At 35.5% G+C, this 27,639-nt stretch overlaps 1 protein-coding gene across 3 annotated transcripts in view; it reads left to right on the top strand.

The window, feature by feature from the left end:
- The window catches only part of AKAP6 (A-kinase anchoring protein 6), a 256,262-nt gene that overhangs the window by 183,776 nt on the left and 44,847 nt on the right, over positions 1-27,639 (top strand). For all 3 annotated transcript variants that reach the window (XM_036384804.2, XM_036384805.2, XM_036384806.2), the window contains exon 10: positions 24,883-25,029. In XM_036384804.2, coding sequence (XP_036240697.1) covers positions 24,883-25,029 — 147 coding nt within the window. The remainder of the gene's footprint in view (positions 1-24,882; positions 25,030-27,639) is intronic.

The raw sequence follows: 27,639 nt of genomic DNA on the forward strand, positions 1-27,639 counted from the left end.
ATCTACGGCATGTGAGCCTGATCTTATAAGCTCTAAGTACACAGAACTTGCATTGACTTCAGCTGTATTCATATGCTGTTACTGAAGGATCAAACTCAAAGAATTTAAACTCTGCTAATTAGCCCTTTAGTAGGAACTTGAGTGATTCTTTACCTTGAATGTTCAAAAATGAAGCAAATCAGTATTTACAAGAACTGTCAAGATTAGAAGTGAATAAACGGGCAGAAAAGTTAATGATAATTCTTTCCATTTTCCTCTGAAGATTAATTACAAAACTTAATTGTGTTAGATTAAAACCCTATTTAAATAAGTACAGTATGATTGTTAAAATTGTTAGTATGTTCAGAACAAAATTAACCAAGCATTTGAAAATATAAAATAAAATAAATATTTTTTTTTCTGATTACAAGCAGTGTATGGTGGTTTTAATGCAAATTACATAAGCCATAAGTCTTTCACTAGTAATTCTTCAGCAACGATTATGATAGATGGAAAAAGATCCATATGCAGTAGTGCAAAGATTTTGAAAGCATTTAGTTGGTACAGCTTTTGAAAAGGTTAAACTGCTGAGCTCTTTCATCAAGGAGAAGTGGTCCACTGTATTAAATAACACAAAAATGCACATCAAAAACTAAGGATATATTTCAAAAAAAGTTGACGCGGAAAAAAATCTCCCAGCATTTTTTGTTTCCCTGCTGGAAGCTCTATCCCTGCTTGGAAGGTGCAGTTAATTTCCTCCTCTGGGTGTGCTGCTGCTCCATTGTGCCTTTCTCGCTGGCTCAGTGTGCTGTGGCCCGGAGTGGATCAAACAAACCGTGGTGAAAGTTTCCCTCATTTGCATCACTTCTAGACAGCCCTGTCGTACTCTTTGCTGACAGGAAATCACTGTCTTTGTCACCTTTTTTCAGTGATCTCCTTTTGGCAGAGATTGGCCATGTGACCAGGATTAATCACAACAACAGTTCTGGCTCAGAACTCAATGACATGTTTTCCTCAGCACTTCAATAATGGTGTAGAGGAGTCAGTAGGAAATGACTACATTAATTTCAGAGTGAAAAGATAATTAACACTTAAGGACTAGTGCTATAACCTATGGAGCTATTATTCAAATTAAAACTAATTTATTGCAAACTTGTGAAAAAAAAACCACAAAAAACTGTTTTTTAATGCAACTGTTAAAATAATCTTGCAAGAGTCCCTGAGTTTAAAAAGAAGCACAAACTATATTTAACGTGGTAATATAAATACATAAAGACTTCAACATTTGAAACTGGAGGCTAAAGTATGTAAAGTGCTTACTTAGATGATATGAATAGGATACTGGCAAACAAAAGCAGCAGTGTGCTCCTAGAATGCTGTGCTTCAAGGAGTTTCCTTGGCAACAGAAATGCAGTTCCAAAAGTAGACAGAACTTTCCTCAGAAAACATACTATTAATAACAACCTTCCGGAACAACTTGGAACAATTTGACTACTTGGCAATAAAATGCCAAGTGTTCTGCAAATTAATCTAACACATAAGAGTTATATGTTTCTCTTGCCCATAATTCTCCTGAACTGGGGGCCTGAGTTCTCTGCTGTTAGAGGATACAAATGTGCAAAGCGGTTCCAAATGCTGCACAAACAGAGAGACGGCTCAAATAGCAGCAGCCTATAAGTATCAATTAATGTTCTTCGTATCATTTTAACTTGTAAACCAGATTACTTTAATTGGATTACTTTGTTCCATTTAAAGCAAGTTCTGCGTACCTACTGAAGCTGCATTGCAGTTCAGTCTTTATTTCAAGTAAATTTTTCATACAAAGAAAACTTATTAAAAGATTAACAGCCTGCAGAGTGAAATATTTGGACAATATGCTTAGGGGATTGGTTATAAACTATAAAATGTGAAGATATTTGCTCCTAAGCTGCATATTCTGCACAGTCCAGAATGCTTTCTATCTGTCTGGTAACCCATCAGTGCCTGCATGGAATTGCTAAAGCAGTCAGTTTTAGTCAGAAGAAAATGATGGTTGTCAGTTTAGAGGAAGCTCTCAGCACATGTCATGATTGAGACCCCGATAGAGAGTAACTACAAATCTGCTATGCATGCAGTAATTTTAGGCATGTCATCATTTCTGCATGAGCCAAAAGAATAAACTAATTTCAGTTTGGCTTTGCCAATAGGAATCATTAGAATTCCACTAAAGGCCATAAGTTTACTAGACAGGAAAGGTAGGCTGTGCTAGTGCCTTGACTTTTCCTGAATTCTGAGCTCTAAAGGTTAAAAGTAATCAATATCTCATTGTGCAGCCTGATAATAAGTAATAACCATGATGTTAAAATCTAAATGACTGCAGATAGCACTTAGGTGTGTTGACCCATTTGGAAGGGCTTTTTAATTGCAATCAGAATAGTCATTATAGTTTGCTAATCAACTTTTAGGCTACCTTGCAAAAATCACCGCCTTTATGAAAAATTACTTTAATTCTATTAGCAGCTATGTCCCAAAGTGAAAGCTTTTATTTCATCTGACAAAGTTTTATCTGCAAAATATCTTCTAAGATAGAGATACTCATTAACAATAGCATGTTTATTACTTAGGTAATAGTATGTCTGTACTTATGTCTACATACACAAATTGATACAGTGCCTCAGTGGAAGTTAATCTTTGCTTCTTACACTGTAGTATGTTTCTAACTGTCGTGTATTTTAAAATGACTTTCCACAGAACTGGCTTCAGTTACTGTTCTTCACAAAGTTCAGTAATTTTCATGTGCTAGGCTGGATTTTTTTCCCCCAGCAGATTAAGAACCTCTATGACTTTCTCCACTAGGTAGGAAAATCATGGTTTGTATGAGAAGTCTCAAAAATGCATGATATACCAAATAGCAGTAAAAGTCTGACTGCTATTACAGTGTTAACTAAATGAGTTCAGGACCTGACACAGCAAAGTTTCCCACTCTCTTATTACAAGGGGTGATGAAATTGGGTTACATTTTTCTGCACAAGTATTTTCACTTCAGTTGCACTGGGGAACAGAGTAATAATTCCTTTGTGACCCATCCTATAATAACTAGTTCATTTTTCATTGGTTCATATGTTCATGCAACAGGATTAAATTCCTTGCTAATTCTAGCAAATTTTGTATTTTTCAAAGCAGAAAATATAAATATTGTTGGGAAAATTCTTACTTAAAGCAGAGAAATGTTAAGTTTTAATGTCCTAGATAATTACAGTAGGAAAATACTGATTGCCACATCTACAGAATTAAAATATCTAGAAATTGAATACAAAAAGAATGTGAAAAATATTTTTACATTTTCTTGGTTGCTTTCACAATATTTTTCAAATGTAAACATGCATTTTTGAAGACAGTGTTGTAATTTCTACAGAGCAGACTTCTGGTATTTTTGCAAGAAGTGGCTTCATGCATTTCCTAAGAATAAGTGGGTTTCTCCCACTTCTTCCCAGCATGATATTGACGATGAACTTCACATTGTAGCAATGCAGTATTTACTGAGCTTGTAGCAAAAACCAGCACAGCTTTTTGGAGATTAAAGCAGTGTGTCTAGAATGAAAGAGGCATTTGACTTCAAACAAAAGTAAATGTGTACCACATAGCTGTCATCACCATTCCTTACTACAGCTGCAAAACATGGACAATTTACAGCCATCACGTCAAGCATCTTAGTCAACTCCACATGCTCTGTGTTTGTGCCCTTGCTGCTATAAAATAGCTAGATAAGGTCCTAAGCAGTGAGACTTTAAAGTCTCCTTCCACTGGTCTCTCCAGTTTATATATTGAAATAAGATAAAATGAGGAATGTTAATAACACAATGACAACATAATTTTTGAAGCTCTCTGTGATCATGTGACAACATGATTTTTGAAGCTCTGATACTGATTTTTTTTAGCAGCTTGATATATCCATCTGTTTTAAAGCAGTGAAGATAAAAATATCATGAGCAAAAATTATAGGTGGCAATAGTATTATTATTCTATTCCTCAAGTTAGCTGCCAATTTTTAGTGCACTTCCCTATTTTTCCACATCATAGTCCAGGGGAAAATAGAAATTATTTTAAACTCATAGGAACTACATGGTTTATCTGTGATGTTTTGCTTCATAAACATAATACAGGAACTATTATTTTCTTTCCAAATTAATCCTCATGAGTATACCTCAAAAATAATCAATACTGTAATATTTCTTTCATAAAAATAAACCAAAAACAAATGATGACAGAATAGTTTTTTGGCAGGTTTTCTATATGAAACCCAAATTCACTAAATCTCTATAAACTTTCAGTGGCAATATATACAATGAATTTATGTCTAAATGATAAAAAATAAGTTGCAGTGAAGTGTATCAGTTTATAATCTCCTGAGTTTTTATTTGTATATATATTGTATTTTTATTTTTATAAATATATATGATAGACTGTATTTATATATTGAAAATATGTAAAATATCAATATAAATTATTTATGTGTATATATTTGAAACCTTTTTACATACTTAAGGTTGGGTGGTATTTTTACTTTGTGTGTATACACTTTTCATATATTATACTAATAATAGCTACGGCATTTTGTCCAAATTTCTCCTTCTAACAAGGTAAAATAAGCAATCACTGTACTTTAATTCATAATTTTTGCAGTTGTGGCTGCATCAGGTCCAGGGGAGGCTTAGGGCAGGCTGCAACCAACTCCTGTGGCGAGTGTGAAATACTTGTGGTTCTTAACTTCTTGTGGGTGATGTTGTTTTGCAGATATCATGGTTGCTATAGAATGCCAGTGATCATGAAACTGTAAATGTTAAAGTTGGCTCTATGAAGAGATGCTTTTGGGGGGAAAGAGCTGTAGAGCCCTTCACATCCTGTTCTGGAATGACAGGTGCTATTATAGATGTGAAGGACATGTGCCAGCTGTGTTACAAGCTGCAGGGAACACTATGCAGAGGTTGTCATTTCCCCAGTAATACACTGGGATAAGGAGTCATGTGTGAAGACTAGTTTAACTGCTATGGGGGCAAAGTAGGCCAGCCCCTATCATGAGGAGTTTTCTCTAAGGGGTAATTCAGAGCAGAAGCTTGTTAAGTACTCTGAAATATTTTCAGAAAAACACTTTTCTCTCTTACCTGTTTCTCCACTGATTGGATAAAGAGACTATGAAGATCAGACTCTCTAAATTTGCCACTCATTCATTCTGGTATCACAAAAAAGAGGTTATTTTTTGTACCACTGTATAATATTTATGCAATACTCCAGTATGAAACTCATTTGTGATACATTTAGATTTTGACAGACGTTGCACTGGAGTTTGATTATCTCTGCTTTACCCATTGCTTTTTCTCAAAAATAGGCCACTATAGATATATAATTTTTCTGGTGGTAACTTTTTAAAGCTGAACATGAATTGAGACTAACATGCTTTTTTTTGATGGCCTTCTTCCAGACACATTCTTCTATGTCTACTACATAGGTGGAAGGACAATAATTCCTAAGAACTCTAAGCTTGTTATCATGTGTTGAAAGATCAATTAAACCCCATCAGAGGTCAGAAGTGGACAGTCATGTGATCCCATTTTGTTGCCTAAAAAATTTCATTGCTTTTATTTTGGTTTTTCAGCAAGAGTATATAATTTTTAGCCTCTAAGAACGGGTCAGAGGGGTACAAATAATGAAAAGTAAATTATAAGCTATAAAAAGTTTTCTTAACCAAAACCAGAAACAAAAAATGAGAATATGGTAAGGTGCCAGGAACTAGAACAACCATGTGTAACTGTAGACATGAAACATTTCTTAATTGTATCTCTTTGCCAGGATCACTTGTGAAATACACAGTTCTTATTCAGAGGGAAGACATTAAGGTAAAACCAATCTAATATATGTCTCCAAACAGTGGGAGAACTATCAGGAGAAGTGCCAGAACAGAAAGAGCAAAACTCACACAAAAATGTAAGTTGAAAGAAGCCATGAAGCAGGGCAGATGCAGGCTGACTGAAAATGTTGGCATTTCAGTGCAACATATGTAGTGTAACAGGCAACAGAAAAAGTAGGAATAGAAATGTTCTTGACAAAAAAGAGGCAGGCAGCCAGATTGAATATCACAGTTACCTTTGAAATTAAAATATATTGTCTGAAACCATTGACAATTTAAGGTTTTAATGAAGAAATAGATATCGGCAATGTGGCTTAAGCAAATCAAAAGATTCTCAGTGTTCTAGCAATGCAGAAGGCTGCCAGGCATTCAATTGCTATATTTGCAACTATGCTATTAGATCAATGACTAATTTGATACCAGCTGGATTATAGAGTCAGCTGCAGAGCAACACTGATAAGGAGCAAAATTAGACTGGAAAGATGCAACCAAGCACTGCAGATGGGCAATGAAATCATGATGAAACCAGTGAATAAGTGCAGCCAATCAACAAACAACCCCTGAAATAAGAGATGCCATCTCTTAAAGTTTACTACAGTTGTTTTAGAAGAATTCTACTCACCCAAGCTCTGGTTTCAATTGAAAGACAATAATCAAAGCAGTACCTGAAAGAAACAGGAAAGTCACTGCGATTGCTCCCTGGCATTCTAGCTGAATATAGCATATCTGAAGAAGATGAGCACTTAAATGTAGAATTGAAAATTCCCCAAATCACCCTAAGAGAAGCAAAAGGGTATTCCGTTAGCCTAGTAAAACTGCTGGAAAATGCAATGTGGCAAAGCGAAGACCCTAGCCCCGCAGAATGTAATGGATAAAACATTTACTGTTGGTCAGAAAATCCTGGTATAAACTGATTCCAAAATACTTGCACGGAATGCCAAAAACATAGGATATTTTACCTTTTTTTTTTCAGGGCAACAGTACTCACCATGGTGTCAACAACATGTTTTGGAACAGTGATCTGAAAGAACAGCAGAGTCTGTTGTTCTGTTGTGTATTTTGTCAGGTATCTGTGGGCTTTTGTGCTCATCATTCTGAGCATCTAGGGGTATTCCAGTGTAACATGGACCTGACACCCTTCCTGTAGTGAGTAGCTGATGTCAGTCTAAGCATAGGAAAGAGAAATGTCAAAGAGGAGGCAATCCATGAACAACCCTTAAATGGAAACCTGGACAGGAATATTAATCTAAATGCAGAAAACATGAAAGAATGTGAGTCAGTTGTGGGGGCCATATGTTGATTTTTGAAGGGTTTTCCTACTGGCCCGGAGAAACTAGGAGTACCCCAGGAAAACAGGCAGAACAGTTGGCAGATGATTCTGTCTGTAACAGACCTGAACACTTTTACAAATTTTTTACACACTTGGCAAAAGCCTATGGATTTTTGCCATGGTCAATACAAAGCAATGAATAAAACAGGTTAATGGCCAATAGAAAATAAAAAAGAGGAGAGGGAGACAGGAGTAGAGGAGTGGGCAATGCAGCAAGATACCAGTCATTTAATAGTACAATTATTTGAAGGAACTGGGCATTAGGAGAATCTCCTGATGATACAGAGCTCCTGTAGCAGTTCCTCTATAATTTTTCCTGGCACCATAGCAGAAGTAGTGAATTAGTGTGGGGTAAGTTGGAATTACAATGGATTCCTTCCAACTGAGACCCTCAGAGAGCTCTGGTTTCTAAAATCAGTGGAACTAGAAATTTCTGTCTTGCCTAGAAGTAACAGCACAACTTTTTCCTTCTCATGCACATTTCACTTGTCTTCCAGGAGAAGTAATTCCCCATGAGTTACCTGGTGGCAATAGCTCACCTTTAAGACACTACCAACTGCCTTCAGCTACAGACAGACCCACATCCTACCTGGTTTTGGTTTTTTTTTTTTCCAATTCCAGTGCTGAATTTATCTCTACAAATCAATGATCAATACTCAGTCTTCCATAAAATCAGATTAACATATTCAGGAATTTATCATTTAGATGCAAAGAGAGGAGAATATAGCTATTTAAAGAAGCGTGTTTTCATTTAGCTCAGTTGTGCATATATATATATGTATATATATATTTTGTCTAACAGCACAAATGCTAAATAAGTGAACCTTACTCCTCTCGGCACATTTCAAAGTTACTCAGAGTATTAAATATTGAGCAATAAAATGTGCATTTCATGGAAACATTTATGTTTGGTTCATATTAATTAAATTCAACTCTTCCTGTTTGAAGCCAGATTAAAAGAGATGTTGAATATTGCTGTCCAATTGCAACAAGCAACAGCAAGCATTGCCTGTTTCGTGGGGTATATGGGAGGAGTTTTTTGCATCTCTTCTAAAAGCCATGCTTGCCACAAGCTGTATCTTGACTGAAGAACAGGGTATTCTCTCTGTGAACTAACCATTTTCATAGACAATGCTTTTTACTGCCATGGTAGGAAATCTTGCCTTTAGTACTGAGGTATGCTCTAACGGTAGCTAAAATATTCTGATTTGCCCCTGTATGTTTAAATAGTGAGGAAAAATATTTCCTGTATTTTACCCAAGTGAATTAGTGCCAGAAAATTAATCTTCTACCATTGCCCTGTTTCCTTCCCTTCAAGTCAGTCACTAGAAATATACTACTATAATAACTTGCACACCATTCAAAAACTGTTATGTTTATTGGTGCCTATATGTGTCATGAACAACTCTCCACTGTCCAAACAGGGAGACCCAGAGTGATGGGAGATCTGATGCTTCAGGCTTTTGGTTTCATTAAAATCATCATAGACTATTTGGATCATACATATGATATTTTTGTGAATTTAATGGTAAGGTCTCGTGAGGAAAGGCTTTTCTATTGATGTTTATGGTTTTATAAGGCTAAAAATAGCACAGAACACACACTTTTTCCAGTCACATGCATTCTGCATTGCACTCTTGTGCTCTCTAAATTCTTCCATTCAGGAGCATATGGTCCATTTTCCAGGTTCTTGAGAAGCTGCTGCATCTTTGAATTCTTTTTGTAGCTATGTCTTTTAACTTGCATACTGAACCTGCCATGGCCAGAATTTGCTATCCTATTGCTGCAGATTTTAACTCTAGCAGATTCTCAAAACCACTTTCCTGTGTTTTGATCTCTAGTTGTCAGGTCATCCAGAAGTTGAGGATCTTGCTGAAATTCTGAAAATAATTCATCTGTTCAGGCATTTCTGCAACTTGTCAGTCCTTATATTTCACATGCCCTGCTTCTGTGTGTCTGAATGCACAGTGTGGTCAGTACATTGACTGTTGTCCTTGCTTTGTATGGTTATATTTGGATCCACACCCATGGGCACAGTAGGCTTAGTTCCTACATCCTTCTAAGGAGTGATGTCAACCAACATATTTTTGTTTAGCCTGTATTCCCAGGGAAGCTGCTTGCAAACCGTTTAGGATTTTCATATCCAGAGTCTCCTCTAGTCATTCCTGAGGAGCTGACTGGTATAGTGTGGCAGATGACCTGCCATGGAACCTTACTTTATAAAGTGGTGTGTAAAAGCCAAAGAACATAGCTACTCTGTGTTTTTAACACAAGAGAACATTACTTCATCAATTGGCATCCAAACTCAAGAGGTGACCACTTTTGGAAAACCTAAAATAAGATGAAGAATCACTCCCTTTTTTATATACATTTACATTAGTTCCAATAGTCTTTAGTTGATGGGGTTTAGTTAGGGAGTTTATTCTTTTATGTTTATCTCTTCTTTGTATGATCCTCTAATTATTAGATTAAAATTGCTAATTGGCTGATTTGGCCAGTAGGTGGCTTACTACACTGTGCTGTCAGCATGTGCACTCACGTCCTGAGAAGGGTCTACAGTAATGTTTATTAGGATTTGTGATGTTCAGTGGTGTTATTCCATGAGAGCAAGTGTGACATTTGTACTCTGAACGTGGTCTTTTTTGTGGTATCAATCAAGTGTAAATGTATTCATACTAGTGGGACTTTTTCAGGCCTATGAAATGTTGGAAAATTAAAAACAAATATAATGTCTCTAAAGATTTTGCATGGTTTAAATATTTGAACTTTTTTCTTAAGAGCTTAAGAGTTTTACCAAAGGACACTTAAATCCTGCTTCTTCCATTTCTTTCACACTTTATTAAAGAAGCATAGAATAAAATCAATACAATGGCAATTCTTCAAATATCAGTACCAAATGCCAATCACCAATGAGCTGTAAAAATTAACTTTAATAGGGTTAATGTAGTGCTAGTGTAGTAATTTAAGGTACAAAAGCTCTATGGCCTGTTCTAAAATATGTATTCATTACTTCCATTTCTTTGGACTTTAGCTCTATAGCAACATATTATACCTCTAGCAAAACAGCAAACAAAATGGCCTAAAATAGTTGACTTAGATATAGATTTGAAAAAAAAGGTAATGTAGTAGTGTTAAGAATGTGGAGTATTCAACAAGGTGTACTTTTTTTCTTTTTAGAATTGTTAGTAATTATAAAATTATTGTTAGATAGGAAATACAGCCACTTAAACCTAGAAGTGAGACCACTTTATTCATGTCAATGAAGTGCAGATATCATTGACTAAGGTTCTGTCACCATAAAAATCAGTCACATATTTTGCTGATATTCTCAATAGAACATATTCCTTAAAATTTTTGAAAAACACAGAATAGGCAAAGGACTCTTGTTCTTTATCCATCATCCTTTCTGATTTGTTTTCTTACATTTTTCCATCTTTGTTTGGGACTACTAAATTCCCTACAATTATTCCCATAACAAACATCTATTAAACAGACAGCAGTTAATCTTGAAGACATCAATACACATTACTGTAAGCATATATCTTTTTTTTTAATGGCCACAGATCTTTTCAATTTGTATTTGAGCAGCCGGGCAGCTATCGTGGCATAGATAGTTACCAGAATAGGCTTTCCACAAAGCAGGACCAGAATCTCTTGAGAGAATGCCAGAAAGACAAAAGTTCATGTCTTCCCTAGTGTTCACTATAGCTGAAGTACATTCAAAATATCCTGAATTTGCTTTGTATTATATTACTTCTCTACTCATTTTGTGTCCTGGTATTTCCTGCTGCTGCAGTCCTTTGAAGCATTTTTTTCCCTCTCAGATATATGCATATCTTTTCCATTTTCAAGACATGTCCTGTTTCATCTTAAGTAGAATTCAGACGTTAAAATAGCAATAACATACAAGTCTCTATATCCACTGACATTGCAAGTGTTACATAGATTTGAATATCGATGCTATAGCTACCAGTTTATCAGTTGGTTTAGAGCACAGAGATTAGCATTTCGGTGGGACAACATAAGTCATCATGAACTTGTGATGGTTTTTTGCTGAAATCAATTTCTACAGTTTTGTTGCTGTATCTTTACAGAACTATTTTTTCTTTTAATTGCCTTAAGACAGATTCTATTACTATATGGGTGTTGCTCTTCATTACAAAGTGCTAAACACAAAGGGGCAGATTCCTTGGTCTGTCAAGACCACTTCACATTCAACTTGACAATTTCCAGAGTGAATCTAGAGCAGTTGATAGTGCACAGTAGAAAATACTCATGTTGTGCATGAAATTCTCATTAATCATTAGGATTTCTGATGTTCAGTGGTGTTGTTCCATGAGAGCAAGTATGGCATTCATACTCTGAATGTGGTCTTTTTTGTCATCAACTTCACCTGCTAGAATGTTCTTTTTCTCCTTCTCCCTATTCGCCTTTCCAGCACAAATAGCATCATTCTTTAAGCGAACCAGGAGAATGCAACAAGCATAAACCAAAATGGAAGCACAACCAATGCTGTCCATAAGCACAAATTAAATCCAAATCTATTGTTTTTCATTTATATTAGGGCCAAGTTATCAAAAATTTGCTTCCTAGGAAAAACCAAGCACCTTAAGAATCTCCAAAATGTATGTATTTGAGTTTACTAGCCTCTGAAAAATTAGTTCATCTTCTCTAGGTTATGGTTCTATAAATTGTAATCCCAGAAAGATCAAACAGAGATAACTCAAGATCAATGCAAGTCATCTGTTTTCATGTTTGATTCTTGTAGTAACTTCATGCTTTCACAGACATTCAAGCTATTGGCAACTGTATAAGAAGATAAAACATCTGGAAGTTAAAAGTAAACAAATTAAACCTAGGAATGAGGCATACATTTTCTAACAGTGAAATAAGCTAGTTGTTTATCATTTTACCAAGGAATTCTGTGAATTTACTATTATTTGTGTCTTTAAGTCAGGGACAGATGCAATAACAAAAGATTTTCTCCAAGCCAGAAATCCGACAGCTTAATATAGGTAGAGATGATAAGATTAGGGTGCATTTTATACAAGTGGGGAGGCTAGATTATGACAAGTTTTGAACTTCAGATCTGTGAATCAACCCAAGTTTTGTCAGAGAATATTTTGGCAGAATGCCATTAGAGATGAGAAGAAGCTTTCAGCTTTCATCATGCCAACAAATAGCAGAGTTCACGTATAACAGCACCATAAATCCTTGAGAACAGACACCTGAAATGATGGAAATAGAAAGAAACAGAGGGAAAATTTCTTTTATTTCTGTCTCGATAGTTGTTCAGTCTCAAAATGAGTTCAGTGTCACTGCATTCTTGTACTCTTTTAAAGGTAACTATTAGTGTTAGTTCCTAAATATCATTGAGAATGTAAGAATGTGTAGAGCTATTTTCTGCAGTGAATAAACTATACTGTAAGTGCTATATCTATTTTTTTTCTTTTTAGTCTAGTGTGAAATAGAGTGGTAAGTAGTTCTGAGCTCAGAAAACATATTATCTTGGACAGAATAGTGGACTGACTATTGGAAGATTTGTGTTCGCACGCCAGAGACCTTCTCTTCCTGGGGCTGTACATGGTGTCCATCTGTACCTCAGTTTCCCATTTTAAATCAAAAATAATATTTCTCTATCTCACATGACTGGTGCAAGACTGCATTTCATTGAAACACAGCAAGCTTGAGCCTGTAAAAGGCTGCATTAAGTATACCCTTGCTGGTGGCCCTTTGAAAGAGGCAAAGTGTCTCTCCTAGGCACAGCAGCTGCTGGAGATGCAGAGAGACGCTTTCAGCATGTCCTGAATTTAGTTTCCAACATTCCTGCACAGACTTGAAGTCCATAGTCACATCTCGTTCCATCACATCACAGTATAACAGCACAGCAAATTTCTGCTTGTGGTGGTGTACAAGCACACTTCACATGCTCCTTGGAAGATACAGGGGTCTAAGAGAGTGGGCCCAATGCCTCTGCAGGTAGCCAGAGGGGGAATTTTTTTGTCTTCTTCCCTTTTCCCATTATATGTATGATAGTTACTCTCATATATATAGCTTCAGTTTTGTCTGTCTTAAATTATTTAAAATTTTAAAATATTATTACATTCAGAAACTCCATTTTTACAAATGAACTGAGAGTCTAATTTTCTAAGACTGGAGGTTAAAAAATTTGTACAATTTATCATTTATATTAGCTTTTAGAAACAATGGTCGCTGTGATATAGTCCTTTTAATATTATTCAGCAAATGTAGTGGTGTTGTTAATATTCTAGAATTGAAATAGATCTTGGAAAAAGTTCTATCACCTTCAGGATTGTCTAGTTTTTGCTGAAGAAACATAGCATTGTCCTGTTTTGATCACCAATGAGGAAGATGGAAAGCATCTGTGTTAAATACTCACAGGTCTGTCACGGTGTTATCAGTCTCAGGTATATATGAAAAGGTCTAGTCCTTAGTTCTTGCTGCTCAGTCATTTTTATATGCTTAGTTTGTTTCAGGGACTATTGAACTTCCTATTGATAAGGCCAAAAATGATCACTGCTATTTCATTTGCTATCAAAGCTGTTAATAACATAAAAAATGAAATATTTTATTTAATTTAAAATACTCCAGTGACATTTGTGAGGTGTACAACTTCTTGCCAACTCTTCTAATTTAAAACATTATCTGTTTGAGGAAAACATATGTTAGAAATTTTTAATTCAGTGATAGGAAAGACACTAATGAAATATGCATGTATGAATTTTGTATTGCATAAGTTTCCTCTTTCTTGAAATATGATTAAAAGCCAAACATCTGGATTATGTTTAAAAAGCTTGAATTTCCAGTTTTCAGAGAGATTCAATCTATTTTGACACTGTACACTTAGCCTTAGCATTTTCAGCATGCTGTTAACATTACTTGATATTGTTAAAAAAAAAAGTTCAGGTTTAAACAAAGTTGGACTTCTCCTATTGCTAAAAATGTTTTCTGAAATAGCTTTTTTCTGCAGCATTCACACAGCCATACTTTAGTCTATGTCAGCAGTTCTGTTATATATTTGCTCTTGAGAGCAGTTTGTATTTGATCATAAAAATAACATTCCAAATTGAGAATATTTTTTCTTTTGTATAAAAGTACTATGTTTTTTCCTAGAATATATTAGAAATGAAATACTGAGTTCTTAACAACTTATAAAATTCTTCTAAAATGAGATTATTTCATTGTAAATACTGATAAGGTTGGGGGTGTAGGGTGCCAAATTTCTCCTTTTGTTTTAGTAACATTAATGTGTACTGGCAAAGAGAATCACTATTATTTGCTGTGTCTCTTGAAAGGTTCAGAGTATGGCTCTCTGCAGATGAGCGTAAGCAGTTAACTATAAGACTTTCCTTTTAATGTGTTTCGCAATAGTTTTCATGTCGCTGTAATGGTATTGCTGTAAGAGGAATTGCAGCATGTGCCAGTGTTTTAGATAGTGGAGATCTTTTAGCACTTCCCATGGACCTGGTGCATGTCCCAGCTTTGACATAACACAAGGGACATTATAAGGAAAAAAAATCAAATAGCACATTGTAAAAGCTATAGCTTTCACTGTATTTAATACAGTACAGGATGTACATTTAAAATAAAAATAACATTTTTCATTACAACTATAGGGCAAATTGAGAAATCTGCTGTCAGCACCCTTTCCAATCATCACTTGGATGGGCAGTCAAACAGGTGTAAGTTCTGTTGTGTAGGAAAAAGTTCAATTACTTTAAAAATCACGTTGGTACTCTAGATAATACAGATAGCAGAAACGGAGATCCACATGTTCTGAGGTTGGGGACTGAGCAAGCCAGATGCAGAATTTTTCTGACCTTGACTTGAGGTCACTCACCAGCCTGTGAGACTGTAGGGCTGTTGTCACAGGCCATGGATGACTTTCTTTTCTCACAGTTGACAAGGTCCAGTTATTTGCATTACTAAAGCCACTGTGCCTGAAGCGGTGTGTGTACTGAGCTTTGTGGAATTACCTGTGCCTTGGTGGAGACTGAGTTCTGCCTCTGTTGATCTGAGGAGCTTCAATTTCCATTTGGATGTTTTTCCAGCAGGAATCCTCTTCTCCCATGAAAAAATATAGCAAATAGGTAAGAAGATGAGGATCCAGAGATATTCTACCCCAAACACACCCCAGTGGTGTTGCTGGAAGAGTGAATAATTTATTTGTAGATTTTCAGTCAAGCTTCTCCCATGGAAGGATATTACTGATCACCATTAGCAATCTAGCAGGGTAACAATGGAATAAGGACTTCAGAAGAGCCAGTCTGTGAAAGATAAATGCACATGAACATCCATTTCAAAACAGAATGATGCATGTAACGTACAGCCTGACAATAGCAGGTGCATTTGGAATTAAATCATTGTGTAGAGGAGTTCCAATTTTGTGTTTCATGCATACTGCAACAGCAGGCACAGCTTAGCAGAAGAGAGGATAACAGGTTATAAATTATTTTCTTTGAATATCTCCAAAAAATCTCCATTATCTTACAATGTTGTATTTTAGTTTGTAAAAATGTAAATGTAAAAGTGCATCAGTGTGAGATTTCAAGAATATCCAGCCAAGGATGGAGCTGCAACTACACCTTTTTTGTTTCCAGGCCAATCTTTTTCTCCAACTTCAATTGCATTTTCTGCTCAATGATGGACTGACTGTAGTAATACACCAGTGTTTTGGAATCTCCCTTACTCTGTGGGTATTTTTTTCCCTCAAAAAACTGTACCTGAGCATTAACCCAACAGTATAGTAGCTATTAATTTCTAAAGAGCACCATTTAAAAAAAATTATATTAATTATACAGGCAACTACATACATCTAAATTTAGCTAAATCGATGTCTAATATGTTAAGCATGTCTGTTGGTTGCATCTGTATTTGTCTATACCAGAAGTCCCACCTCTGGTGCAAGGTATGAAAACAAACTCAAAACCAACAGCATTGTTGCAATCAGTGCAAGACCAGTCTCATCAATTCCTTCATAAAGCAGCCAAAGATCCCAGCAAAACACATAGTTTTACAAGATTGATGGATTGTTAAACATTAAGTGTACCAACTCTGTGGCCTTACCTGAAGTCCACTGTAACCTGTGCAGTGGCACCATGTTCTAACATACCTGCCAGGCTTTGCCTTTATTTGTAGGTGGGTGGCCAGCTCAGATTTAGTGGGCTCTTATGCACCTGGTGCTGGATTATCCTTGCCATATGAATTGAAAAGACTGTATTTTGGCTATGTGTTCTCAGAATTTAATTATGTTTAAAAACTGGTTAATAGTATAGTAAATAACTGGTATTGCTACAAAATTGCATTCTGAAGGTAATGGGATTGAATTTCAACGCAAGTTGACACTCAATTACAGTTTCCATATATCTAGTGAATAAGCCAGTTCTTGGCTGCTATATTGGGGTGGATGTCTTCCTGCTTAACCGAACACTGTGCAAGGCCAAATGCATAAAAAAGCCAAATCAAGGCTTAATACACCCACTCAAATTTTTATTGTTTGTATAAAGTAGTAAGCTTGCAGAACAAACTCAGGGATGTGGTTTTAAAAAAAAATTAAATAATCAATACTTGAGCAAAATTCTGCTATATTTAGAGTAACAAGGGTTAAAAAAAAGAAAAAAAACCAAAACAACCAAGCCTTTTAAACTTCTTACTGAATTACTGCCATCAGCCAGTAGATCCATGGGGCTTGTTCGGCTAAAAGCCACAACAGACTTTGTAATGCAATGATGTAATCTTGGCTTTGTGTCATTTATATTCAACCTAAAAAAACAATTTTCCTGAATAGACAAGCTGACAACAATATTGTTCGGTGTTGGTTTTTATTTGGATTGTTTCCAAATGATTCATATGCCTCCACAGCAACACCCCATGCCTGCTTGAGTTTTTACTCTGAATTCCAAAGTTTCCCCTTTTTCCTCGCGTTTTATTTTGCTTTTAGAGTCCCAGTTATGTTTGTGAAACTAACCAGCTCGGCCACAAAATTAGGATGTATCTTGCAGAGTGCATTCATTTTACTTTTTGCATATTTTTCCCGAGGTCATGTCAAGGTTAGTTTGAATTCCATCCTACATTAAGACTTCTTTCACAGCTATTTAGCTCTGCAGCCTGCGCCCCGCTGGGGTCTGCCCCTTGGGCACGTCAAAGCTTCAGACCTGACAAATCACACACAGATGAAGCTGTACAGTTTTTTAAACAGTTTCATCACTAACGTGGGTTTTTTTTGGGGTTGGGTTTTTTTTTCCTTTACACTACAATTCTCCCATCCTCCGCCCCCCCCCCCCCCCCCCTCCAGTGGAGTTTATTCTCTGAATTGCAATATCCTGAAGACTGATTTCCATATGGAAAATTCCCTTGCTCAGGCGAGTTGTAAAATAGAAATGGCGTTGTATAGTATGTGCCACTCACAGATCCCCAGAAACTGAAAGCACTGCAGATCCTCTTTAATAACAAACTGTAGCTCCTTGTCTAGTATCTCTAATCATATTGTTAATGCCTATTTGCACAAAAGAGCCTAACACTATAAAGGCTGATAAATACTCAAAAATTGTCATCCATACTGTGAACCTGTTAGTTATCCAGTAGAGCTGTTAGTAGTTCACAGGAATAAACTTCTGTCATGCTTGGGATTACTCAGATGAGTAAATGTTCATCGGTGTCAAGAAATGATGTTGTGCTTCAGCAGCAATCCTTAGGGGACTTAGGAAATTTTAAGTGGGTGTATGTGTGTGTATATATATAATTAGCTTCACAACTATCTGCAGGGCTTTCACCACCTACGTTTATGCACAGACAGACCCACACACTCCCCATGTATATGTCGCTGCATAAATACGATTTGAAATGTATAATGCAATTTGCAGGTTAAAATAGAATTTCTAAAATTCTTAACTGTAGACTGCTATCTGTTTTTTAGCATTTTGTGAAACTAATGGTGCAACACCATTTCCTGTTTAATTGATGAAGTTAAAATGCCTGGCTGCTAATGAGTGTATTAGCAAACAATATACCCTTAACAAGCTTAAGCAGCTCAGGATTTTAAAAAGCAGCTTACTGTCCTCCTCATTTTTATAAGACAAAATGTACTGCCTTCCACAAATTGCTTGATCGACTGATGAAGTACTATAATTATAGTTGTATTGCAGTTTTGACAAAGCCACAATAACAGATTGTAGTTTAGTCCCCACTCTAGGCACACAACTCTTTGCATTACAAAACCCAGTTTTACTGGTCTAATTCTTTGCGAGAACAAAAGGCACCTGGAGATGTTAACTATATACTAAAAGAAAACTTGGAATCTGGGAAATAATATTGAAGCATGACTTTTCTTCTTGCAGTTAGTTCATTGGGAATGGTATCTAATGAAGACTTGTCTAAAGGCTTGCTTGTTTGGAACTAATTAAAGACAGATATCCTAAATAGAAAAAGGATCATGGGAATTACATTAGGTGTCTGGAGACTTGTTATTCTTTTGGTACTCTGAGTAGATTGTGGAAGTTGTTAGGGATTCAAGAAATAAGGCAAGCTAATAAAAAGTTCTATTTTTCTGGTTATTGGCCAACTATTGTATTTTTGTTTGCAATAAGATTTGTGCCAACAGGCTAGGGGCTTGAATAAAACATTTAAACATTTGTGCATTAACACATTATGGTGAAAAGAGAGTCTTGTGCTTTCACTCGGTGCATTTCAGCCTTCAATTAATGTGAAAGCACTACAATGCCTATGCAACTTCTCTTGCCTAGTGGTGCACCATTTATCATTGCAGTTTTACATTGACCTTGACACCCACTTCATTAGAATAAAGATTGTCTACCATTTAGGTTACATTGTTCCTCTGCACAGAGACCCCATGCAAATTTCTGTTCAGATAGAAGAGCTGTGAGCCTGTCAGAGGTCATCTGCATTAAATGATTGCAGCTATTTTCCAACTGCTTCTTTTCATTCTACTCAATTCAGGCTAGGAGGATCAATCAAGCCCTCTGCCTGAAACAGTGGGACTGCTGGGAATATAACTGTTTTTGGTAGTAGTGGATATGCCCTAAACAGTATTAAATATTTAATATAAATTCATTAAAGGGCACACAAAGTCTTCAAAAAGATATTACATATATAGTAAAATCTAAAGTGTTGGGATCACTTTTCTTAAAAAAAAGGCAGAACAATGAATACCAACTGCATAATTTTTTAAAGTAGGCAAAATTCAGTTCATGAAGTTGCTTAATATTTCTTTCAATGTGTTTATTTCTCAAGCTGCCACAGAAGGAAATGCATAGCAGACGTGTAATCTGCATTTGTTAGTTTCTGAAACATAAAAACCTCAGGTGTCTGTAGGGGTTTAACATGAAAGTGCTAAGATTTGTTTTGTCTTATAGGCGTGTACCCATATGCACATGCACTCTCACACAAATACATATTGTGCTGTTGTGCTTATTTGTAGGGGAAAAAGGCAAATGGAAATAAGTTAGCACTCTCCTTCTTGAGTTTTCTGAGTGATATAATTGGAATTAAATTATTAATGGGAGATACTTAAAAAAGATTGTTTTATGATCTTCTATTACAGAATTTGCAATTCATTTTAATATTTGTAGTTTGATTTATATAAAAGATAATGCAATCTATGTCCAATTAACAATACATAGCCAATGTAATATGATTTCCAGATCATGCAAATGGAATAAACTAGAAGAGGAAAAACTGATTCTTAACCTCAGATGTAATTTGCTCTGTGAGTTCTGGCAATTTTAAATGACATTGCACTTTTTAATTTTTCCAAAGGCTCAGCAGCAAATTTATCCCAATCAAGAAAGCCTATTATTAATTTACAAGGACAATTGTAGGAGTCTTTATAATTTCTCTGTGCAATTATTTGCCATAAATTGCTAATGCAGAAATACATGAAGTTTGAAAGAAACAGAAACTGCTTTTCAGCTAGACAGATCACACTGCCCAGATCTTGAATGTTGTCCAGAGGTTCTAGTGCTATTGACAACATAAGAAATATAACTAAGCTTCTGGACAGTGTCTAAAATGTTTCACACTGACAGTACCAAAAAGGTAGAAGCATTAAGAGCTATTGTGAAGGGTAGGCTGGCCTCTAGCAGATTCCTTCACTTTGCTTGTATACAGCTGAGCTTTGGACCCTGGACTTTAGAATAAAAAGACTCTTTGTTCACCACTGAATGGCATTAGGCATGGGCTTCCTAAGGGGCCACCATGAAGCCTAGTATGAAGAGTGCAAACATTATCCAGAAAGCAAAGTGAGAATGTGTGTGAAGAGATGATGGACAAATATTGCTATGTATGCATATATATATATGTATGTGTGTGTGTGTGTGTGTATGTGTGTCTATATATAGATGTATATATTTATGTTATGTATTTGGTGAATTTGCTTGCAGAATATTATTTACTCAATTTTTTGCATGCAGTATATTTTGCAAATTTGAGCCATTGCTGACTGTGCATGCACATGCAGACACCGAGGGTATATGTCTGTATTTATTGGTGTCTGGCACAGTCAAAACTCCCCAAAAGGCAAATCATTAAAATGTAGAATTTCAATGCAGGTAAAACTAAGGTTGCGGGTTACTCAGTTGTGATCTCAGTTTTATATCCTACAGTGCCATGTGACTGAAGATACTTTGTTAGCATGTGAATGATGGAATACAGAACATCTACAAATAGCACACCCTTATTTCAGTAATGGAGAAAGTTCATTGGCTTAATTCTTCTGTACTTCGTAGCCATAGCTCCACTGTGTGTTCAGTATGTCTGGTCCCTTTTCACTATAACCAACAGAAGCACCATACAAAAGTCTTACAATGGATGTCTTAATCTCTCTGTGTGCTTTTAGAGCATTATTTTGAATTCCATCATGCAGGCTTTTTTTTTTTCTTTTCTCTTCTGAAGTTTTATTACAACAACAGAATTCCCAGGGAGCTTTAGGGGCAAGGTTCGCATAATATTGCCCTAAAGTTTTGCTCAAGGGGTGGAATCTGCTGATCTCCTGATCATCTTTTTGTGGTGTTTCTCTTTCTGAAAGATGCAGTGCGCAGTCTTACAGAGTTGTTAACTGTGTACAGATTTTTTTATTGTTTACCAGACAGTGCACATCTACGAACCTTTCATGATGATTTCTTTCTCTGACCTCTCAGTGACTAGGCATCTTGTTCCTTAACACCGAGGGAGGCTGAAAAATGCTTGAGTTGCTCAATGTGTGCCTTCTATACCAGTTTCAAAATGGCTTATTCTTCTGGTTTCCATGGTGACAATTAACACTGTTACAAGGCATTGTTCCAGTCTCCATTTGGACAGAATTTTCGGGTGTGATTTTTCACACAAAAAATGTTTTATATAATTTTTTAAAGAAAATAAAAAAAGAAAAAAAGACACAGTTTAGCATAAAGTGTTGAAAAATGTGTCTCAATCAGCCTGCCTTTATTTCTTAGAATGTTTTTATCAGGGGAAATAAGGTTTTAACTTGCTTTGTTTTGGAATTCAACTTCTTTTGGTTTAAATATTTTTGCCAAACTTCTTCATGGATAAATGGTACTGCATTTATTTTAACTCCTTTCTTTGTGCTTCGAGAAGTATTGATCGTATTGAGAGAGAAGGAATAAAAGGCCAAATTCTTTAACTTACATAACAATGTTTTGGATTTATTTAGAGTGTCCTCGGGCACACAAAACCAAGCACACAAGCATGCAGCTAACCATGCTGTAAATATTTTGCAGTTTTTACAGTATTTTTTTGTTTGGGTTTTTTTTCCCAGTTTATACAACAGGTGTTGTGGGAAATTAAATATTACCCATTTATTTATTATTGTGGTTGTTGCAAGAAAACTGTGACCTTAACTTGCTTAATCTCATTTTTGACTATTAAACGGTAATCTATATCATACCATCCACAGACTGTCACAATAGAGCAGTCTTTGCTCACTTAAAGCTGAGGAAAGAATGAATCTGAAGATTAAATTATCTTCTCACCACAGGATTAAGTAGTCCTACCAGACTAGGGTTGTGCAGCACTGATAGAGCTGGTAGCTAATTTTTCCATGCAACTGCTCAGAGTGTAGGTGTTTAATGGATTAAAAATATGGTACTAGCAATAGCATCTCATGCTATCAGTTCTCAAACCATACCTCCTTTACATTAAGCTCTTTCCTTAACCTAAAATATGCACTGCATATTAAATATCCAGGAGTGAAAAAATACTGACTCTCAGTCATATACCAATACATCTGATAATCAACTGAAATCTCTCATCTTTTACTGTTACTGTATAATGTATTTTCTGTCAATCAGCAATTTTGTCATGCTTGTTTATACAGTAGGTTACACAGTGACAAAGACAGCACGTACATAAAACCTAGCTTATTTAGTTTTTAATGTAATAACCTTTTATAACATCTGTCACAGTGTTTGGATTATGCAGCACTGAATTATTTTATCTAGTCCAAAATTAAATGAAATGTCTTCCGTTTCTAAGTTAACAAGAGCATTGTAGTTATGAAACATGCAGTGTGTTTTATTTCGTCATCAGTCCTGCACTGCCAGGAACATCCCCAGCCCAGGCAGCAGCCAGTGCCAGCCTGGAGCAGGTGATGAGCAGTAACTGGCTGTGCCTGCACCAGTGACACACAGCTAGAGGACTCCCTCAGTCTATTAATTCACTTGACAAAAGAAAGGGATTCGCGCGTACTGGGTTTCAGTGCCTAGCAAATTGGACTCTGGATTCCCTTTGATATTACATGTACTTATGGAAATAATTATGCAAATCCTTTTCGGCTATATCATCTTTAAATAGAAATCAGATTACATAAAGAAGATTGTAATCTCCTCCAGCAGCCATTCTAGCCGAGAAGGCAATAAAACAGGACCAGGAATCATACTTGTTGAACACATCAGGCGAATAAAATGGTGCTGCCTCTTGGGGTCCAGCCCTAGTGCCCAGCCTGCTGTAGGCACTGCCCACAGTTGTACACATCTCAAACCTCAGCCACAGCACAGCAAGTGTCAAAAGGCAAGTTCTTCATAAACAATTCCTTGGTTTTTACCATGCATATTCATGCAATTTTGGATATGCAGACACCTGATCAGTGTTCATTAATAATGAGAAATGGTTTAAATCACCTCATTTAAAACATTTGCTCTATGATCCACAAATGACTAATATTTGCTGAAGTTTACATAATACAAATGATGTGCATGTGTTGTGTAAATGAGAGATTAAAATATGAAACTAACAATATGCAAACATATGCATGGAAATGCTGAGAACCTGTTAGCTGAAACAGTGACTTCACACCTTTATTATTTTCTTTAAGCTGTCTGCAATTGTATTTTTGCTTTGTTTTCCTACAGAGCATGCTCTTGGATCTGGCAAAGGCACCCATGTTTTAAACATTCCTAATTTTGGTTTAATTTTTATATTTATCCCAGTTATTAACATTTTCAGTATGAGCTGCAATAGCAGTTTTCTTGACTGAATTTGAAGCAAAGAAAGCTTAATGTTTAGGAAGGAATTTTCTAATAGCTTTGTATAATTTATGTAAGTCTTGTAAACACCTTTGCAAGTATATGTACTGAACTCTCTTCTTTCAGTAAAAGACACATTTTTGGCGATATCAGAAGTTTCATTTCAATGAGTCTTTTCACACTCAATTAGCTTAACTATATGGAGGATATGTATATGTGTATCCCTGTGTGTTAATTTTCTTTTTTAATTTACTGTACCAACTATGAAAACATAATTAACTACTGTAGTAACCATTATACGTAATAGTTAAGTCGCATTTTCAGAGAATACAATTTTAAGAAAAATATTTATTTTCTAGTTTGTCTGTATATTAGAGCACATTTTATAGACTATGTAAATAATATAGACCTAAATATTTAGAAAGTCCTATGAAAGAATTTCTGAAAGAAGCTTCTAGTTTTATACCTGTTTTCTCTGTTCCTTTTTTTTTGTTTTTTAACAATAAATAATAGTGCATAAATAGAAGGTATTTTCAACTTGAAGAAACTATTGGACTGTATTAACATTGTGGCTGTTCTCATTTGTGGGCCAGTTCACTATTCCTATTGGTTGATGCAATAAAAATCAAGTAACTGCTATTGTGTTTTAGGAGAACTATTTCTAATTGTTTTTCGAAGGTCAAACTCTCACATTTTCAGGCCCATGTGTGACACAGAAACCACAATGGGAGAGAGAATAAATAAACTCTAGAGGAAACATAAGTATGAAATTATTTCCTTGGGGTTTATAGTTTCATTTTGGTTTGTTTTCCATGAAGAACCTCAGTGTTACTTGCTGAAGTAGCATGTTTTAAAAATAAGATACCACTAACCTGAATGAGACAAAGGCAGATCAAGCTTCAGATGGGAGAGTGTTAGTGGGTATTATTGTACAAGTGAATATTGTGAGAGAGTGAATATTACTATGTGTAATCAGTTGCTAACCACCTGTATAGATGTGCCACCCAGAACTCTACGTGCTTGGTACCCAAATCTCTTATGATATGTTATGAGAAGGTTGTGTGCTTAAAAAAATAAAATGAGAAAATGTCAGATGGAGCATGATCATAACTGGGTGCATACAATTAAAGTTTATTTTTTTTTGTTAAAAACTCTCTACAGCAGCTAATACTATACATTTCTTTTCATTTTAGAGATACAATGTAGAAATGTCAATCAGGCACCCAAAAAAGATGGAACTGCTTAGTAAGGTTGAAGCTCTGAAGAAAAGTGGTGTTTTACTACCAAACGATCTCCTTGAAAAAGTGGATTCAATTAATGAAAAATGGGAACTGCTCGGGGTATTTGCATTTTTATTACTGTTTGTGGGTTATGTGTACATTTTTGTGTGTTGAAGTACACTGTCTGTCTGATTTCTAATTTGGAGCACAAATATCTCTCTCTTTCAATCCACCACGTATATTTCAAACAAGCTACTCATTCTATTATAAAATCTCCACAGCCTTTTCCTCTTCTGTTGATTTTTTTTTATTCCATGCTTGTCTCCTGTCTGACTTTAATAATTTTAGTTCTTTAATACATAAAAAATGTAAGTAAAATATGCCATGTATTATGGGTATGCACCAAGTCAACTATAATGCAGTATATCTGATATACACTGACTGTCATGCTTGAGTGAATGTTAATAGAATTTATTCTGAAGGTACATGTTAGAGACATCTACTGTTTAACTATTTACTATACCTTTAAGATGAAAAGTGGGGTTGTCACTGCATATTTCAGGTCACACTGATGGCTCAAAAACAAATACACAGATTCAGTACAAATCTGCATACCTGAAGCTGAGAATACAGCCAGGATATGTTTCATGCTGCTGTATTCATCTCACTTTTGACAAAAGCCAAAAAAGTTTCATGTAATTCATTTCACGCTATGATGGGCTGGGTCTCAGCCAAAGAGTGAGATACAAGAATCTGGCAAAAAAGCAATATAGGGATTCTGTTACCCAGAGACCGGTGATGGCACTGTGCAGGAGACACTATTGTCCTATTGTTGTAAAACAGCTGAGAGAGAGAGGTCAAACTATATATTTTTCCATCCACTCCTCTCCTTAATTGCCTTCACTTCAAATCAAGGGTAAGATAAATTTATAAATTACTTTAAATGATTAATTATAGATGTGTGATATTAGCAATACAGTTACATTGCATAATTTTGCATGCTATTATCCTAGTTTAAAAAATATTTCTAATATATTATTAGTAAGATATACATGCAGCCTGCCAACAGCATTTTAAATACTGACTTAAGTCACTTTAGGTGATGCGGTAATGCAATAGCCATTTCAGGGTGGGGCTTTTTTAGTTAAGCAGAGTTGCTTCTAATCACTTGATTCTCTAAATGTGCAAATTGTCAGAAAATGTTAAAATTTGCCTTATGAGCAGTGAGCTTTTTACTTTTAATTTTAATCTGCAGCATCACCATAAGCATTTTGAACTTGTTTGATTGTTAATAAATTTACTGATTTAGAAAGGACTTACTAACCCAGTCTTTTGCATCTGCTCATGACAACTTTTTTTTTAAATAATTTCAGATGTAAGCCTTACATTTATGAATTTCAGTGTATTTAATCAGCTTAGTTCAGTGGCACTGATTAAAGCTGGTAGGATATCAAACTATGAAATAAGATCATAATTCTTAAAATCTAGGAAAACTGTCTTAAAAATTTTGAAGCCCTTTGCTTCTCAGTATGTTAAAATCAAAATATACCTCCATATTAAGTTTTGCCATTAATTTCAGCATTTACAGAAAAATAAAATATAGCTATTACAGTGTTTCTGCTAAATGCAGTTTCATGAATAATAAGCAGAGTTTGATAGAGTTTTGTTTAATTTAATAAAAACCTCTGCAGAAACTAACAGCACTAGACATACTGTTTTAATTGGCATGATTACATTTTAATTGGCATGAAAAAAATTAAAGACAAGGATTTTAACTTCTAACAATGGCAAAATAGAGGGATATGGTTTTTAATATTACTTTCATCTAAGGTGAACACTGTGGAATGGAAATACATTAGAATGAAATGTCAGTGGTGCGTACAGTTTAATCTGTGAAATTTTGTCCCCTGTGCTGAATATTACTCTGTCTCAATTGCATATTAAACAACCCTATCAAGGCAGGCATTGGCATCTGCTGTGCTGACACAAATTGTGAATTAAATGAAATTGATGTCCTCTGTCGTATATTTATGAAGACGGACCATTCTCTGAAGTATTCTGTTTATGAAGAATTTATGATTGCAAACTGTTCCAGAACAAAAAAGTGGCAATAAATTCTTTTTTGTGACCCTACCCTCCAAGGGCATTGATTTCACCTCCTGCTGCTACTTTTGTTGCAGCATAAAAACAATAGCTAGTGCTGGATTCCACTGAGGGTCTTCAAATTATCAATATTTGCACCATGAAAATAGAAGGGTGTTGCCAAGAAAGCATGTTTTCAGTTATGATCTCCTAAAGACGTGATTTACAGAATGCCATGTAGCAGATTAATATCTGTTGCTCTAATTTTATTTGTGTTTTAAAGCATATTTTTGGAAGCTAATTTCATTGTTATAAATTATATTCCAGTAACTTTTATAGCGTGCACTTCCAACAGACAGACATACTGGGTCACCTAAAACTGTATCTTCATGTTACAACAATTAACCACCACTAATTATCAGTTTAAAAGGTTATTGGATGTGAATGTCAGTGTATATTCAATATTCTATAATCAGTAACACAGATCTAGTGCTTATAATAAGTGTCAGCCTGACAGCCTCTTATAGGTCAGATAAAATACTGCTTGGCATAGGAGAAGCAGGCAACAGCACATCTCTCTTCTGATGTTAAAGGATTGCCTTTCAAAATACTGAAAAGGAAGATAACTTTCTATCCCTGGCCTCTTCA

This window comes from Molothrus ater, chromosome 6 (genome assembly GCF_012460135.2).
Source record: "Molothrus ater isolate BHLD 08-10-18 breed brown headed cowbird chromosome 6, BPBGC_Mater_1.1, whole genome shotgun sequence".
In the NCBI taxonomy this organism is placed as follows: Eukaryota; Metazoa; Chordata; class Aves; order Passeriformes; family Icteridae; genus Molothrus; species Molothrus ater.